We start from the raw sequence: 16,112 nt of genomic DNA, 5'->3' as shown, positions 1-16,112 counted from the left end.
TAGCTGATGTACCCAAGTAGAGATGGGTTTTGCAGGATTTGTTTGTTTTCAGGGTTTTCTTGGTAGAATTGCCTTACTTAACTGCTAAATTACTACTTTATTATGGAGTTCAATTTTTTCTTTTTTCCCTCTTCTTCTTTTGTTTTGATCTTAAGACAGTCTCACTCTGTCACCCGGGCTGCAATGCAGTGCTACAAACATGACTCAATGCAGCCTCAGCCCCCTGGGATCAAGCGATCCTCCCACCTTAGCCACCTGTATAACTGGGACCACAGGCATGCCCCACCACAACCAGCTAATTTAAAAAAAAAAAAAAATTTTAGAGACAGTGGTCTCGCTTTCTTGCCCAAGTTGGTCTTGAACTCCTGGGCTCAAGTGATCCTCCCATCTAGGCCTCCCAAAATGCTGAGATTACAGGCACAAGCCACCATGCCCGGCCTCAGTTTTTTCTATCTATAGGTTGCAGTGCATTGGTGAATGATGAAATCATTTTGATAGGTCAGAACTGAGTTGTTTAAAAATGCAACAGGTGGGGGTGCATCACAGTTCAAAGAAGAAGTGTTGTTTCTCAGTTGTGTATGTTTGTACCCAGTTACGTTGTAAAGTGCACTACTGACTGGGGGTCATGATCAGAAATTTGAAAAACACTGGACTATAGTTTGCTTTATGATAAAGAAGGGCTTTTTTAACACCTTCTCTGTTTTTAACATATTTATTTTTACTGTATTCACCTGGTATTTGATTGCCTTAGCTAGATGAGTCAGGGTAAATAGCCTTTTCAGATATTTCACTGCTCTTTCCACTACAAATTTCCTGAACTCATATAGCATATTTAATCCATACATGTAATAGTAACGTCCTTCAGGCTATACGTCATATGAGTATATGGTCATTTAATCTACATTCTAAACTATTGCTGAGCATTGTACTGTATCCTCTGCATCCAAACAGTTGTTAAATAAATACACAGGACGCTTAGCATGGGGATGAGCCCTCCATAGCTTTCAAGTTACAAGAGCACCATCTGCTGGCGAAATATTTTCTTTGTAGGGAGAATGTCAAAGACCTACCAAAAATGTACTGATTTTTCTAGCAAAAATTATAATTACATCACAAATACTTGAAATTCTGCAGAGCTCCTTGCTTCATTCAGGAGTTTCGCTTCATTCCCCCTCTGAGAAGGAGTTTTTCTGTTCCTTAGCAGTGAAGGCAGGCAGTCTGTCCTTCCTGGTTTTCCGTTAAACTAAGCCGGTTTCAAGTTTCAGCTCCTCCTTGAATTCCAGGCTGCTGAGACTTCCCTCTAGAATCCTCCAACATGGAGCCTCTTGCAGCTTACCCGCTAAAATGTTCCGGGCCCAGAGCAAAGGTATTTGCAGTTTTGCTGTCTATGGTTCTATGCACAGTAACGCTATTTCTTCTACAACTAAAATTCCTCAAACCTAAAATCAACAGCTTTTATGCCTTTGAAGTGAAGGATGCAAAAGGAAGAACTGTTTCTCTGGAAAAGTATAAAGGCAAAGTAAGTTGCATCATCTGATTTTTATTGTTACCGTTTCTCCTTGTCTCTGTTTATTCCTCTTAATAAAATCATTTTTTGCTGTTACATGGTCATAAGTTGGAATTTAGTCTTCAGAGTAATTGTATTAGTACATCACTTTCATTATTAGAGTTCTGATAGTTTGCTTCTAAATAATAAATTCCGATTATCTCGTTTTCTTTAAAATGCTTTAATTTTGTGCTGAATTGATATGTAAAGTTGTTTGGAAAATACTTATAGTTAGTAATGTGAACATGATGACATTTATTAATAAAAGTATTGGTTCTATAATCTAATAACTTTAAAAAGCACTTATCAAGGATCATAGTTTTATCTTTAATTTAAAAATAAACTTTCATGAGTACCTAATGCTTGTTTAATGGCAGTACTATTTCAGGGCCTTAACCCAGGCATCTAGGTTACAGTTTTCAATAGAACGTTGTGTGTCCAAAAATATGAAAAAAAACATCAATCAGAGGTTATAGTCCCCCCAAACTGTTTAGGATTTTAACTACTTGCAGAATTTTTTAAAATCTTTTGCTTCACTTTCCGGTTGGATTTTTTTCTTTTTCCGGGAGGTTTCACTAGTTGTAAACGTGGCTAGTGACTGCCAACTCACAGACAGAAATTACTTAGCACTGAAGGAACTGCACAAAGAGTTTGGACCATCCCACTTCAGCGTGTTGGCTTTTCCCTGCAATCAGTTTGGAGAATCGGAGCCCCGCCCGAGCAAGGAGGTAGAATCTTTTGCAAGAAAAAACTACGGAGTAACATTCCCCATCTTCCACAAGATTAAGATTCTAGGATCAGAAGGAGAACCTGCATTTAGATTTCTTGTTGGTAAATATCTGCCTTGCCTCACCAGTATAATGTTTTAAATTGCTTTTCATTTTTAAACAATTATATCAGGACAATACTCTCCTATCTCATTTGAAACTTTGGATCAGGAAAGCTTCATAAAACTATCAAAGAGCCAGAATCTCATCCTTTGTAACTTCTAGGAGTTATGCTCCCCTGAAACCAATGTTTTAGCGTCTCAGATGGTAAAATAATTCTATTCCAATGTATTTTATTCCTTACGACCATCTTCCTGAAGAATTTATTTAAAGTGTGCCCATGGCCATTTTCACAAAATATCTTAATTCTCCTCTCGTGTAACTAGCATCTGGGGAAATGTCCCTTCCCATCATTAAAGCCACCCAGCTCTCATGAATAGTGCTGGGCAATATTAGTTAACATATGTTTGTGGCTAATTTTATGTTGCCTTTCTTATCTGAAACAATATTCTCAAGGATGAATATGTCAGCTTACCAGATTTTTGCTAAAATCCAAAAACATATAACTTGATTTTCTTTAGAGGGCAGTAGTGTTAGGCTATCTCTCCAATTAAGCTAGCTACAGAAATCTGTTTAAAGACTTGCCAAGGTCACTTAGCACAAAGGTCATAAGGCGTAGTGACAGCATATAGGCTTTGGCCTCAGGCTACCTGAGTTCAAATCCCTGCTCTCTTGTTTTTGCTGTGTGGCTTCTTAACTTCTCTGTGCCTGTTTCTCATTTGTTAAATGGGCTATCAATAGTACCGACTTCTTAAGATTGTTTGGAATTAAGTGTGTTAATAGTAAAAATAAAGTACTTATACACCGCTTGATCTGTGCCAGACACTGTTCTAAATGACATTAGTCAAAAAAAAAAAAAAAGGCCGGACGTGGTGGCTCACGCCTGTAATCACAGCACTTTGGGAGGCCAAGGTAGGCAGATCACTTGAGGTCAGGAGTTAGAGACTAGTCTGGCCAATGTAGTGAAACCCTGTCTCTACTAATAATACAAAAATTAGCCAGGCGTGGTGGTGGGCACCTGTAATCCCAGCTATTCGGGAGGCTAAGGCAGGAGATTCGCTTGAACCCAGAGGCAGAGGTTGCAATGAGCTGAAATCGCGACACTGCACTCCAGCCTGGGCGACAGAGCAAGCCTCCATCTTAAATCAATCAATCAATCGATCAATAAAGGACATTAGCTAACATTCTCTCATCTAACTTATTCTGATGACATCTTCAGTCCTATTTTCACTGTAGATAACTTGGGTTTTGATAAAACTATGACCTCACTCAGGCAATCAAGCTTCTAATCCAACAAACCAAATCGTGATCTATAATATTTCACATAAATGTGAAGTCACAATCTTCTAAAAACATTATATTTAATTTCTAGGGAAAGTTGATATAATGCCTAACACCATAAATGGCAACCACAGCGAGGTCTTTATTCCTTTTATTTTGAGGGTGCACTGAGGAAAGAAAAGCCCAAGCACATGCCATTGAACTAATCATTCTTCAGTTATAGCAGCCAGATACGTGGGTGCAATAGCTCATAGGTTATTTCTCTTTATCACTACGAACCTTCTGAAACCCCTCTTAGCCTGTGTAATCAAAAAGGCAACAGTGATTTAAGGTTTCATTCCACTTACATAGGATCATAGGGCCCAAAGGTTAAGAGCATGAGCTCTGGAGTAAAAAGGCCTGTATAGCAATCCTGGCTCGACCACTCACTAGCCACGTGACCTTGTGTCTAGGCCTCCATTTATCTCATCTGCAAAACGGGGATAATAATAATACCCACCTCATAGAGTCCCTGTAAGATTAAATGAGAGGATCAATTTGAAGCACGCAGCATCCATTACTAGGCACATAGTAAGCACTTCATAAATTTTAGTTATAATTATTATATTTTTTCTCATGTTAGTCAATAAAATGAACATAAATCTTGAGTGGTATAAATAGAAAAAACATCTACATTTCTTACATAAATTAAGGTTTATCAAAAGGATATCATGGCTGGGCATGGTGGCTCATGCCTGTAATCCCAGCACTTTGGGAAGCCAAGACAGGAGGATCACTTGAGTGCCCAGGAGTTCAAGGGCAGCCTGGGCAATACAGCGAGACCCTGCCAAAAAAAAAGTTATTGCTTTTCAAAATAAGGTGATTATTCACTTTGGGAGGCCAAAACCCCGTCTCCACTCAAAATACAAAAATTCACCTAGTGTGGTGGCACACACCTGTAATCCCAGCAATTTGGGATTACAACTTTAATTTTTTTTTTTTTTTTTTTTTTTTTTTGCTTTTATTTTACTTGACACAGAGTTTCGCTCTTGTCCCCCAGGCTGGAGGACAATGGCGTGATCTCAGCTCACTGCAACCTCCGCCTCCTGGGTTCAAGTGATCCTACTGTCTCAGCCTCCCGAGTAGCGGGGATTACAGGCACATGCCAACACACCCAGCTAATTTTTTGTATTTTTAGTAGAGACAGGATTTCACCATGTTGGGCAGGCTGGTCTCAAACTCCTGACCTTAGGTGATCCACCCACCTCAGCCTCCCAAAGTGCTGGGATTACAGGCATAAGCTACCACTCCTGGCCTACTTTGCTTTATTTCATGATACTAAGATCACATCCTAGATGAGTAGATTCATAGGTGAAGTCATCAAGTATATTGAAATCTGGTTACTCTAACCTTGAGTTTCACTTTGTTTGGGTGTTTTGTTTTTGATATTATGACAATCCTAGAACTTGATACTAAAGTTGTCATTTATGCAGATACTAATAGAAGTGAAAATCTTGACAAAGAATAAAATTATGCTCATGAAAATATGTTCTGGATATTTTAGATTCTTCAAAGAAGGAACCAAGGTGGAATTTTTGGAAGTATCTTGTCAACCCTGAGGGTCAAGTTGTGAAGTTCTGGAGGCCAGAGGAGCCCATTGAAGTCATCAGGCCTGACATAGCAGCTCTGGTTAGACAACTGATCATAAAAAAGAAAGAGGATCTATGAGAATGCCATTGCATTTCTAATAGAACAGAGAAATGTCTCCATGAGGGTTTGGTCTCATTTTAAACACTTTTTTTTGGAGATAATGTCTCACTCTGTCACCCAGGCTGGAGTGCAGTGGTGCAACCTCAGCTCATTGCAACCTCTGCCTCTTTAAACATGCTATTAAATGTGGCAAAGAAGGATTTTTTTTTAATGTTATCTTGCTATTAAGTGGTAATGAATGTTCCCAGGATGAAGATGTTACCCAAAGCAAAATCAAGAGTAGCCAAAGAATCAACATGAAATATATTAACTACTTCCTCTGACTGTGCTAAAGAATTCAGAATTCAGTGACCAATGTGCCTCAATATCTTATTGTTCAACTTGACATTTTCTAGGACTGTACTTGATGAAAATACTAACACACTAGACCATTCTTTGGATTCAAGAGCACTGTGTATGACTGAAATTTCTGGAATAACTGTAAATGGTTATGTTAACGTAATAAAACACAAATGTTGAAAAGTATAAAATATATATACATAGATTCAAATCCTTATATATGTGTGCTTATTTTATGTACAGGATTTTGTTTGCTTTTTCTCTTTAAGTGTAGGTTCCTAGTGTTTTACTATAACTGTCACTATGTATGCAACTGACATATATAAATAGTCATTTATAAATGGCCATATTATAACATTTGAAAAAGTCTTCATTTTCAGTATTTCTCTCTGCATTATTTTTTAGAAGCAACTCAAATTCTGTAATCATAATATTACCAAATAAGTCAGTCTTTATTCTTGCGTGAAAATCCCAAGTGTAGAAAAAAGGACATGAGTATAAGATCATTTAGCTTGATTCCTTATAGGTTGATTTGGGTTGCTAATGTATTCATTCTAGATTAGCCACTTGGAAGGAATTCAATGCTGCATCATTCTGATGGCTGAAATAGTAAAAACCAACTCCAAACAGCCTAAACTCTAGTGTAAAAATGGGGTGATCATATAAGTCCTAAAGTGTAGATCAGCAGTCACTGAACCTCTTAGTAGAGTCACAAGGCACTTCTTCTCCCAAAGTCATGGCCTTTATATTTTGTTAGCCTTATAATTGGCTAACAAAGCAAACTGCCAAGTTGGTGAAGGTTGATTATTGCCTCATGAAATACACATTCACTGCATAAAATAAATAGGAAGATGGCCAAAAATGTAAAAATAGTCATATAAAGTTTTCTAAGAAGAAAAAGACCCGATTTAAGTAGTCTGTGACTTGACTCCCAAATCCTGACCTAATGGATGAAAGTGAAGATGTTTCTTATGGCGAATTCAGTAATGCTACCTCAGTAAATAGTTCTGTATATGTATTTGGACCAAAGTTCTTAGATAAACCAAAAATACTTCATGAAGCATCTTCTGCTTCAAAGTACATATCCAGCCACCCAGCTATGAAGGTATTTAGAAAGATATTTGGTGGAGGTGGAGGTGGAGTTTCTACCAGAAGTCAAGAGGATTTGTAGGGATAGCCTCACGAATGCCAGATGAGTGTGTCAGCAAGCCTGCTCCTACCGCTCGCCAGCTGCGTGACTTTAGGCAAGTCACTTAAGTACCTTATTTCAGTTTCCTCACCTGTAAATTGAACAGGGGTTGAATGGAATAAAAAAGCCCTTTGCAACTTTAAAAGTCAATTAACACACTTAGCAAGGTGTTTTAAGTGACCAGGAAGGAAATCAGAATTAACCTGGATTGCTGGAACAAAAACAGAAGCCACCCAACAAGTCTATCTGTCCTTTGCAATTTTGCCCCAAGAGCCTATTAGCAATTTGAATTATGAGCCTCTAAGAAAACTTTTGTTCAGGCGGCCCCTCCAAGTGTTGCTGCCAGAGAACTCTTGCCTTGTATCCCCACATACGCCTTCCATGAGCTCATAGCAGTGCTGTGGCACTGCAGGGGTGTTTTATGCGTTCACGTTAGGGGCCTGAGCAGAACTGCGTATGCCAGCACCACATGGGCAGCAGAGACTCCCCACTGCCAGATGGATGATAATGGAGCTGCACTGGGAACAACCAGGACTGTCCTAGTCAACATGATACAGATGAACGTCCTGCCGTAAGTCACTAGTTCTCTTCAAAGCCAGATAAAGTGGGTTTCTTCACTTACATCTCTAATCTTGGTTGCCTTATTCAACCTACAGATTCTATGTCAGTGCTGGATTTTCTCCCCTTGCCCTTTAGGTAAGCAGAGTAGGCAGGCGGAGATTTGAAAGCATGTCATACGTATTGCCTTGAAAGAAAGGACATTCAGGTGTCCCTTCGGGGTTCCGTAACAATTAGGTTATGTGTGCTGAGAGAGGGATTGGAGTCATTTGCTAAGGTGCTGCTACCTGTAACTCAAATGCCTCATAGGAATACCAGTGGACAAACACAGAGAGGAAAAGTTGAATCTTTCCTATATTGGACAATCTTCCTTCAGTCTTGTTTCTGCATCAAGAAGTCTGGGACATGGAGTGCTACAGGATGCCTGGGCTAAGGACTGTAACAGAAAAATATCAACATCAGAGCCAGGCGCAGTGACTCACGCCTGTAATCCCAGCACTTAGGGAGGCCGAGGCAGGCGGATCACTTGAGGTCAGGAGTTCGAGACCATCCTGGCCAACATGGTGACCATCTTTGTATTTGTATTTTTTGTAAAAGATACAAAAATTAGCTGGGCATGGTGGCATGTGCCTGTAATCCCAGCTACTTGGGAGGCTGAGGCAGAAGAATCACTTGAAAACAGGAGGCTGAGGTTGCAATGAGCCAAGATCACACCACTGCACTCCAACCTGGGTGACAGAGCAAGACCCCATCTCAAAGACTCTGTCTCAAAAAAAAAAAAAAAAAGAGAGAAAAAGAAAAATATCATGCATCACATAAAAGAGTATTCAGCTGTTGTCCTTGTGAAAAAGGAAAAGGACAAAATCAAATGCATTTTAACTGTGGTAACTAATTCACTGACTTGAAGTTTGCTTTGTTTGTTTTCTTTGGTGCGTAGAGAAGAATACTTCATACTAACTCCTGATCATCTTACAGCAGACGGAACAACAGAGTGTTAGAGACTGGAATAAATATGAATTTGCCTGAAATGTGCCCTGAAAGTTGTATTTCATTTTTTTAAATGTTTAACAATTACACTGTATCAATAGTATGTATACATGTACATATGTATAATTCTTAATAACTGCAGTGTATGTAGCATATATATAATGGTGGCTGGTACATGTTTAATAGCAGACTCTGGAGGAGGAATCCTGACATACAGCGTTTGCCAGTTCAGTGTAAATGCTCATGCTCCCTCATGGCCAATTTCAATCTACCAATGGTTTAGTAACTAGGATGCAAAATTTCTAAAAATATGACAATTGGGGATGGGCATAATGGCACAGGCCTGTAATACCAGCACTTTAAGCAGCTGAGGAGGGAGGATCACTTGAACCCAGGAGTTAGAGACAAGCCTGGGGCAACATGGCAAAACCCTGTCTCCACAAAAAAATCAAAAAATTAGCTGGGTGTGGTGGCACATGCCTCAGGTCCCAGCTACATAGGAGGCTGAGGTGGAAGGATTGCTTGAGCCCAAAGAGATCAAGGCTGCAGTGAGCCGAGATGGCTGCACTAAACTCCAGCCTGGGCAACAGAGCGACCCTGTCTCTGCAAAAAAAAAAAAAAAAATTTTAATTAGCCAGGTATGGTAGCACATACCTGTGGTTCCATCTCCTCAGGAGGCTGAGGTGAGAGGATTGCTTAAGCCCAGGAGGCAGAGGCTGCAGTGAGCCATGATTGCACCACATTGATTTGTGGTGTTCCTTTGAAAGAAAAATGACATGTTTGGGTGGAGCTGATATGAGGACACTCTGTCTATATTTAGTCCTCTGCTTGATTTTATCTTTCCCATAGAATAAAATTCTAATAATTGTTATGCCTAGAAACTAATCCATCACACTCCTTCCCACTCTTCCCTTCCCCTCCTCCAGCTGAACTGTTAAGTATGTCTCTTGCAGAGCAGCATAGTGTATTTGCAGGGAAATAAAACGCAGCAGAGAGAGAGAAAGAAGGAGGCTATCACTATAATAGTGAGAGGTTCAGAGGGCAGCGATGGGAGGTAGTGACATTCCCAGTACCAGTGAACAGCCAAGAGACTGCCCCAAGAGAAAACACCTGGGAGAAAATACTTGGCCATCAGCAGAGCCTCCCTCCTCTTTTTCCAATCCCTTTTCCCTCTGTTTGACCCTTGATATCCCAGTGTGTATCCCTTTCTTTCCCTCTCCCACCTATGGAAACATTTTCTCTTTTAATTTGTATCTTCACTTGCCTCCTAACCCATTCATCTCTTTAACGTATTTTTTATTTCTTTAACATATTTTTATTTCATTCCATTCCTTCCCTCTTTTCTCATCATCTCAATAATATGAGACTAAACCACAACTTTAAATGTCTTCTGTTTATTGAACATAAAGTTGGTTTCCCTACAGAATCAACAGTTCTAAAAAAGAAAATTTTTTTTTTAATTTAAGTTGTCATTTTCAGAAACAGAAAATCAATTATGGCATATTCTCACTTCTAAGTGGGAGCTAAACAATGGGTACACATGGACATGAAGATGGAAACAGTAGACACTGGGGACTCCAGAAGGGGTAGGAAGAAAGGAACACAAGGACCGAAAAACTACCTATTGGGTACAATGTTCATTATTTGGGAGACAGGTTCACTAGAAGCCCAAACCCCAGCATCACCCAATATATTCACGTAACAAACCTGCACATGTACCCCTTGATCTAAAATAAAATAAAGTTGGCATTTTATGTCTTGCTGTTTAATTTTAAAAAACTAAAACACAAAAGCCAAGACTTCTAAATTTAGTAGGTTTTATTTTTATCACCAGGTCAGTGACTCTGTATAGAAAATAACATGTTGAAATTTAACCTTAAAAAGAGACAAGATGAAAACAATTTTTACATGGAAGATATACTTAAACATAAATCTCCTGAAAGTGAATAACACTGGGCAACAACAAAAAGAGAATGTGATTTGAAAGTAGTAAAATGCATAAGAATCAAACTAGAGATATCTATTTAACCCATGTTCTAGAAATATGTTTATATTTAAATAAGGAAAGCATAAAAATCATTTTACCAATAACTTACAATCCAGTACAGTAGAGAATGTGAAATATTTCTTATATCTCATCTATGGCTTAACTAACTGATGGCACCACCAAAGTCAGTTCCACTAACTGGCTACAAATGTCCACACAAGAATACTGCATGTCTGGAAGCCAGCACATATCTGTACTGCTTCATGGGCCAAAATGCCTCTCAGGGAATGAGAAAATATTTAAAGTCATAATGTATGATCAGTTCTTCCCACTTCACAAGTTAAATCTCTTGCTCCCTTCCAAATATTTCATGAACCTGTGTTTTTACAGAAAATGAAGTGAAAGGATTGAGGTAAATCTTCCAAAAAAAATTAAACCATTCCCCATCCAAAAAAAATCCCCAATATTCTTGATATTTCAAGTGAAAAATGTTTTAGTTGACTGACTCATCTGGAAAATTACCTCAACTTTCCCTCCAGCTGGTACACACAGTCACGGTTTTGGAAACCGATTCTAATGCTGTATTCAGAAACTAATGATGCAGAAAGAATCCCAAAGACTTCACTGAAAATCTGGGGACACATTGTAGGTCCATTCCACATTGTTATTACATTCTAAACCTTACATGTAAAAATATATAATTTCACAAATACTTAAACACTGTCTACTCCGAAAGACTCCAAATACTCCAAAAATATTTCTTAAAAACTTTTAGTTATGGAAAAGCAGGCATAAGTAAATTTTTCTTAAAAGGAAAAAAATTTAAGTAATTGTAGTACTTTCCTTACCATTATAAAACTGTCCATTGTATTATAAGTATTACTGTATTGTAAGTTAATGGCAATAATATATTATGGTAAATAGTGCCTTGCTTCATAGCAGAAAGTACACGTAAACACACACTAATTACAGATTCAGTTACACTCTGATTTTCATTGTATATGCAATAAGACAGCAGTTGCATGTTAGCTGATGCCATTCACATATTCAACCAGCTAACAATACACTGCCAGCTCATCACACACAGGTAGCCAGAGCACTTCATTGACAAGAAGAATTTATCCAGAAGCAAGTGGCAGGGTAGTTGTGGCTGCTGACTTGACTCAAGCAGCCAGCTAACAATACACTGCCTACCTGATTCAGGTCACTGCTGATTCTCGTGGCCCAGAAAGTCACCGAGGCTAAATTTGTAACATGAACACAGTGGCAGAACTCTAATCTTAATAGTCACATTAAAGAAAACTTATAGACAAAATGTATTACTTCAGGACTATAAGAAATAAAATCAATATTTGCTTGAATCTAGTCAAAAACATAAAAGGTAAACAAAAACTTTAAAATGTTCAGAAAACTCACACTTAGGTTTTCCAAATTAAATGCTTGGATAATGAAGATATGTTACTGCAGTACAAATGAATTTTAAAAGTTCCTTAACTGTAGACAGCTTACACTTGTAATCCCAGCACTTTGGGAGGCCGAGGTTGGCTAATCCCCTGAGGTCACAAGTTCGAGACCAGCCTGGCCAACATGGTGAAACCCTGTCTCTACTAAAAATACAAAAATTAGCCCGGCATGATGGTGCTGCCTGTAATCCCAGCTACTCAGGAGTCTGAGGCATGAGAATCACTTGAGCCCGGAAGCCGGAGTTTGCAGTGAGCCGAGATTGCACCACTGCACTCCAACCTGGGCAACAAAGCAAGACTCTGTCTCAAAAAAATAAATAAAAAGTTACTTAACTATAGCTTTTCAAATCACTTCTATTTACTGATCAAAAGATTAGTTGCCTGTATTAGAAGGTAAAATATCTAGGAGTCGTGATAATACATAAGCTGGGCATGACACAAAACTGCAGCAGTGTTTGGGGGAAAGAAATCAACATTAAAGTATTTAAGAAATGTAAGGGCTTAAATGTGATTAGTTTCCTCCTACTAGAAATGACATTAGTAATCGAGTTCTGCAAATGCAATTATGTATTCAATTTAGGATGTTACCACTTGAATACAGAAATTTTTTTTTAAGAGGCAGGGTCTGGCTCTGTCCTCCAGGCTGGAGTGCAGTAGTGCAATCATAGCTCACTGCAGCCTTGAACTCCTAGGCTCAAGCGATCTTCCTGCCTCAGGCTCCCAAGTAGCTGGGACTACAAGCACAAGTCATCATGCCCAGCTAATTTTTGCAGTTTTTTTGTAAAGACAAGGTCTCCCTGTGTTGTCCAGGCTCGTCTTGAAGTCCTGGCCTCAAATGATCCTCCTGCCTCAGCCTCCCAAAGTGCTGGGATTATAGGCATGAGCCACGGTGCCTAGTTGAAACATTTACATAAGATCTAGAAAAATATATTAAAATGGTGATGGATTTGGAACTAGAATCTATGAGTACAGGTCAAAGGAATATGAACTATTGAGCCTAGAGAGAAGCATGGTAAATGGTGACCGACATCTGAAGCAGATGAAGGCTGTTTATGAAACATGTTTCTAAAACCGTTTAAATTTGTTTCCTTTTACACTGATTACAAGAGACACTAAAGACCTTTGGGTTTGGTCTTTCAAAGAGAACAGGTAATACTGTGGATCAACTTTAAACAGCTCACGTTAAAAACCGTGGTTTATGCCACTTCTCCACATTGTCCACAAGATGGCACCATTTCCATTTCTTTGGGGGCCGTGCTTCTGAATGCAACAGAGAGGAGTACAACAAACAACTGTTAAAATTATTAACAGGGGCCGGGCCCCGTGGCTCAAGCCTGTAATCTCAGCACTTTGGGAGGCCGAGACGGATGGATCACGAGGTCAGGAGATCGAGACCATCTTGGCTAACACGGTGAAACCCCGTCTCTACTAAAAAATACAAAAAAAACTAGCCGGGGGAGGTGGCGGAGTCCCAGCTACTCGGGAAGCTGAGGTGGGAGAATGGCGTGGACCCGGGAGGCGGAGCTTACAGTGAGCTGAGATCCGGCCACTGCACTCCAGCCTGGGCTACAGAGCGAGACTCCGTCTCAAAAAAAAAAAAAAAAAAGTATTAACAGCCGCTAGCAATACATTGCCTACCTGACATCCCAGCTTTATCCTTTGCTGTGGAGGCAAAAACTAGAAAGAACGATTCAGATGCAAATGATTGCATTATTTTTCTGGGATCTTCAGTTTCGTAAAGAAATTTTTTTAGTATGTAATAAGATACTGTACTTAAATTCTCATATTTTCAGACCAGCTCATACTTCCTACAAATACATTCTTTACCAAGAATTCGTTTGTTCAAGATCAGAATTAAAACAGAGAACAAGAACAAGCCCTGGACACTCACCTTGGTGGAGCTTTGACTTTTCTTCTGCTTCAGTTCTTTGGAGAGCACCCGCATGATACTTTCCTTTGAAAATACAGATAATATATTGAGAGAGAAACTATTTAGCAAAATCATAATTTCAGGTGTGGAATTTTTCTAGATCCTGTGCTTGTCAGATTACACTTTTTTTTTTTTTTTTTTTTTTTTTTAAGGCAACTAGGCACCTTCAGAATATAACTAAATTACTTCATTCAAATGTACGACCCGGGCTTAGAGTTTGGTACCACCTCTTGGTCCTAAACAGGTATTACGAACGGGGCCTTTGACCCCGCATTAGATACTTGGGGAGAATGCAAAACAGGGCATTACTCACCCACAGCATCTCCTCTTCGGTGCGGACCCTCCGAGGCGCGGTGCGCTCCAGTTTCCACTCCATCTCCGGCTGACTTCGCCCTGCCTGGCGTTTGGCCTCTCTCCTCGACCGCCTCTGGTTTTCTTTCCAGGTCTAAGTCAGTCTTGACGCCTAATCGTCAAACCCCTGGAGTCCCGTCCCCCAAGACCATTCTATTTCACCACCTCCCTCCAGGTCCCCCACTCCTCCCACCGCCGCTGCAAGGTGTTCCCCTGGGTACCATTTAAAAACCAGGCGGCGCGGCAGTTGGCGCGGGAATCCCCCTCGCCGCCTTCTTATTGGCCTGCGCCGCGGTGACGTCAGAGCCCAGGAGGGATTCCCCGGCGCGCGCCGCGGCCCCGCCCCTGCCGGCCCTCTCTGCGCCCCGCCCAGTCACCGCCTCCGAACTAGGCGCGCACCCGGGCGCCAAGCTTTGCCGGGAGCCGTGGCGGGTCTGCGGCTGGGCCTGGCACCGGGGGCTGCCACCGCAGTGGGAGGCAGAGGGGTTGGCGGGCTAAGAAGCGGGTTCTGGGAGTTCACAATCTTTCCATTTTCAGAAACAAGAATGTTTCCTTATAACGGCCCTAATCCCTGTTTCTCGGCTCTCACTTCTCTTTGTCCAACCACACCCTGCCTTTGCAGGATCGGAGGGTGTACAGCTCTCTGGCCTCTGTCCGTTGGTAATCGCTGTGTCAGCTATTGATGTGAGGCGTGTTCGTCAGCTCTGCGTTTTCAGACAGGCAAGAAAACGTGGCAAGATTTCTATGCCGATCAAAACGGAGAGCGTTGACATATTTATGCAATAAATTATTCTCCCTGCTCTATACATTGGGAAGTGGTCAGGTCCTCTCACTCGGGCTTCTGAGCCCCGTTCCTAAGTAGGAGGTCGGTGAGAGAGGTGAAGAGGTAGTGAAAGAACCAGGACAGGCAGGACCTCATAAGGCGTGAAGGGGTCAGAAAGCTGAGCACACTGGGAACTCCGTGATAAAGGGGGAGAGGAAGATATTGAGGGTTGAGGAAGAGGTCTGCCGGGAAATGACAAGCAGCCAGATGGGCTGTGCAGCCTTAGCTACCCATCTGAGCTGCCAAGAGAGTTGTGCCATATGGCAAGAGGAGACACTGCGTCTGGGAAGCCTCTGAAAGCCTGGCAGCCTGTTTGTTCCTCCCTTGCTAACCCCCCAACCATTTTTGACATTGGATTGTATTTTGCTTTAAGTCAATGTGAGTTTGTGTGTTTTTCTGGTGAAACAGTTCATAGATACCAGATACTGACATGGGCCAGTGACTGCCCCCCCAAAAAAAAGCTAAAACTCACTCCCCTGCTTTCCTTCATACTGAAAGCAAGAAAAAGTGGCATTAGAACTAAGACCCAATCTTAGACCAGTTTTCTATGTACAAGAATAATGCTGCATAGGTAACTTAATCTTCAAATGACATATCAAAATGTTTGATAGTCAAATAACTAGTGGATTAAAAGATCTCTAAGTTTCACCCACAAGAAGTCTATTTTCCTTGCAGTGGAGTACTCATTCCAAATTCCGGTAAATCCTTTCTGCAAACATTAAGACTAAATAGAAGTAACCTATTATTGGATGAGAGTCAGATGCATTGTTAATTTAAATGATCAGTTTTGCAAATGTCAACAAAAACTCAAAGTATATTGGAAATAATATGAAGGACATTTTATCTTTGTTCTATTTTTAAATATAGTTCACATTTAACCATTTTGTATAAACACAGAATAAAAGCAATTCAATTAATAAGCTTATAAATGCATGTAAATTGGGATTTTTAGAATCCAGTTTCTTACAAGTACTAAGAATAGTGAATTATTCATTTAGAATGCAATTGTCTGTAAAAAATATATATACATTTATAAATTCCATTCTAGCCATTAATTCCACAGCATACATATACACAGCCTCCAAATGCCTTTTTTTCCCTTAGTGTAAACTAGAAAAGTATTAGTCAAGTATCTTTAGGAA

General features: G+C 40.2%; 2 protein-coding genes across 3 annotated transcripts in view; one reads left to right on the top strand and one right to left on the bottom strand.

Moving 5' to 3' along the window:
• Nucleotides 1-15,742, bottom strand: part of LOC105499384 (cell division cycle 20B) — a 62,271-nt gene extending 46,529 nt beyond the window's left edge. Inside the window, exons 1-2 of the mRNA XM_011771930.2 lie at nucleotides 14,110-15,742; nucleotides 13,758-13,820 (exon numbers count right to left, since the gene is read on the bottom strand). Coding sequence (XP_011770232.2) covers nucleotides 13,758-13,820; nucleotides 14,110-14,172 — 126 coding nt within the window. The 5' untranslated portion in view covers nucleotides 14,173-15,742. The remainder of the gene's footprint in view (nucleotides 1-13,757; nucleotides 13,821-14,109) is intronic.
• LOC105499383 (glutathione peroxidase 8 (putative)) lies at nucleotides 1,282-11,392 on the top strand. Of its 2 annotated transcripts, XM_011771929.3 has the most exons (3): nucleotides 1,283-1,519; nucleotides 2,116-2,377; nucleotides 5,198-11,392. In XM_011771929.3, the coding sequence occupies exons 1-3, from the start codon at nucleotides 1,316-1,318 to the stop codon at nucleotides 5,359-5,361; spliced, it is 630 nt and encodes a 209-aa protein (XP_011770231.1). In that variant the 5' UTR covers nucleotides 1,283-1,315; the 3' UTR covers nucleotides 5,362-11,392. The 2 variants fall into 2 exon arrangements, with proteins under 2 accessions (XP_024642705.1, XP_011770231.1); XM_024786937.2 differs by lacking the exon at nucleotides 2,116-2,377 and having other exon boundaries at nucleotides 1,282-1,519.
• Nucleotides 15,743-16,112: the final 370 nt, after the last annotated feature.

This window comes from Macaca nemestrina, chromosome 6 (genome assembly GCF_043159975.1).
Source record: "Macaca nemestrina isolate mMacNem1 chromosome 6, mMacNem.hap1, whole genome shotgun sequence".
In the NCBI taxonomy this organism is placed as follows: Eukaryota; Metazoa; Chordata; class Mammalia; order Primates; family Cercopithecidae; genus Macaca; species Macaca nemestrina.
This window is presented reverse-complemented; position numbering and strand designations above follow the sequence as displayed.

What these genes read in the sequence shown, in the direction of transcription:
- LOC105499383 (XM_011771929.3), top strand. Translation starts at nt 1,316, where the DNA reads ATGGAGCCTCTTGCAGCTTACCCGCTAAAATGTTCCGGGCCCAGAGCA. An exon ending in TGGAAAAGTATAAAGGCAAA is followed by an intron (nt 1,520 to 2,115) that starts GTAAGTTGCATC and finishes TTTTTCCGGGAG; the next exon opens with GTTTCACTAGTTGTAAACGT. An exon ending in TGCATTTAGATTTCTTGTTG is followed by an intron (nt 2,378 to 5,197) that starts GTAAATATCTGC and finishes TGGATATTTTAG; the next exon opens with ATTCTTCAAAGAAGGAACCA.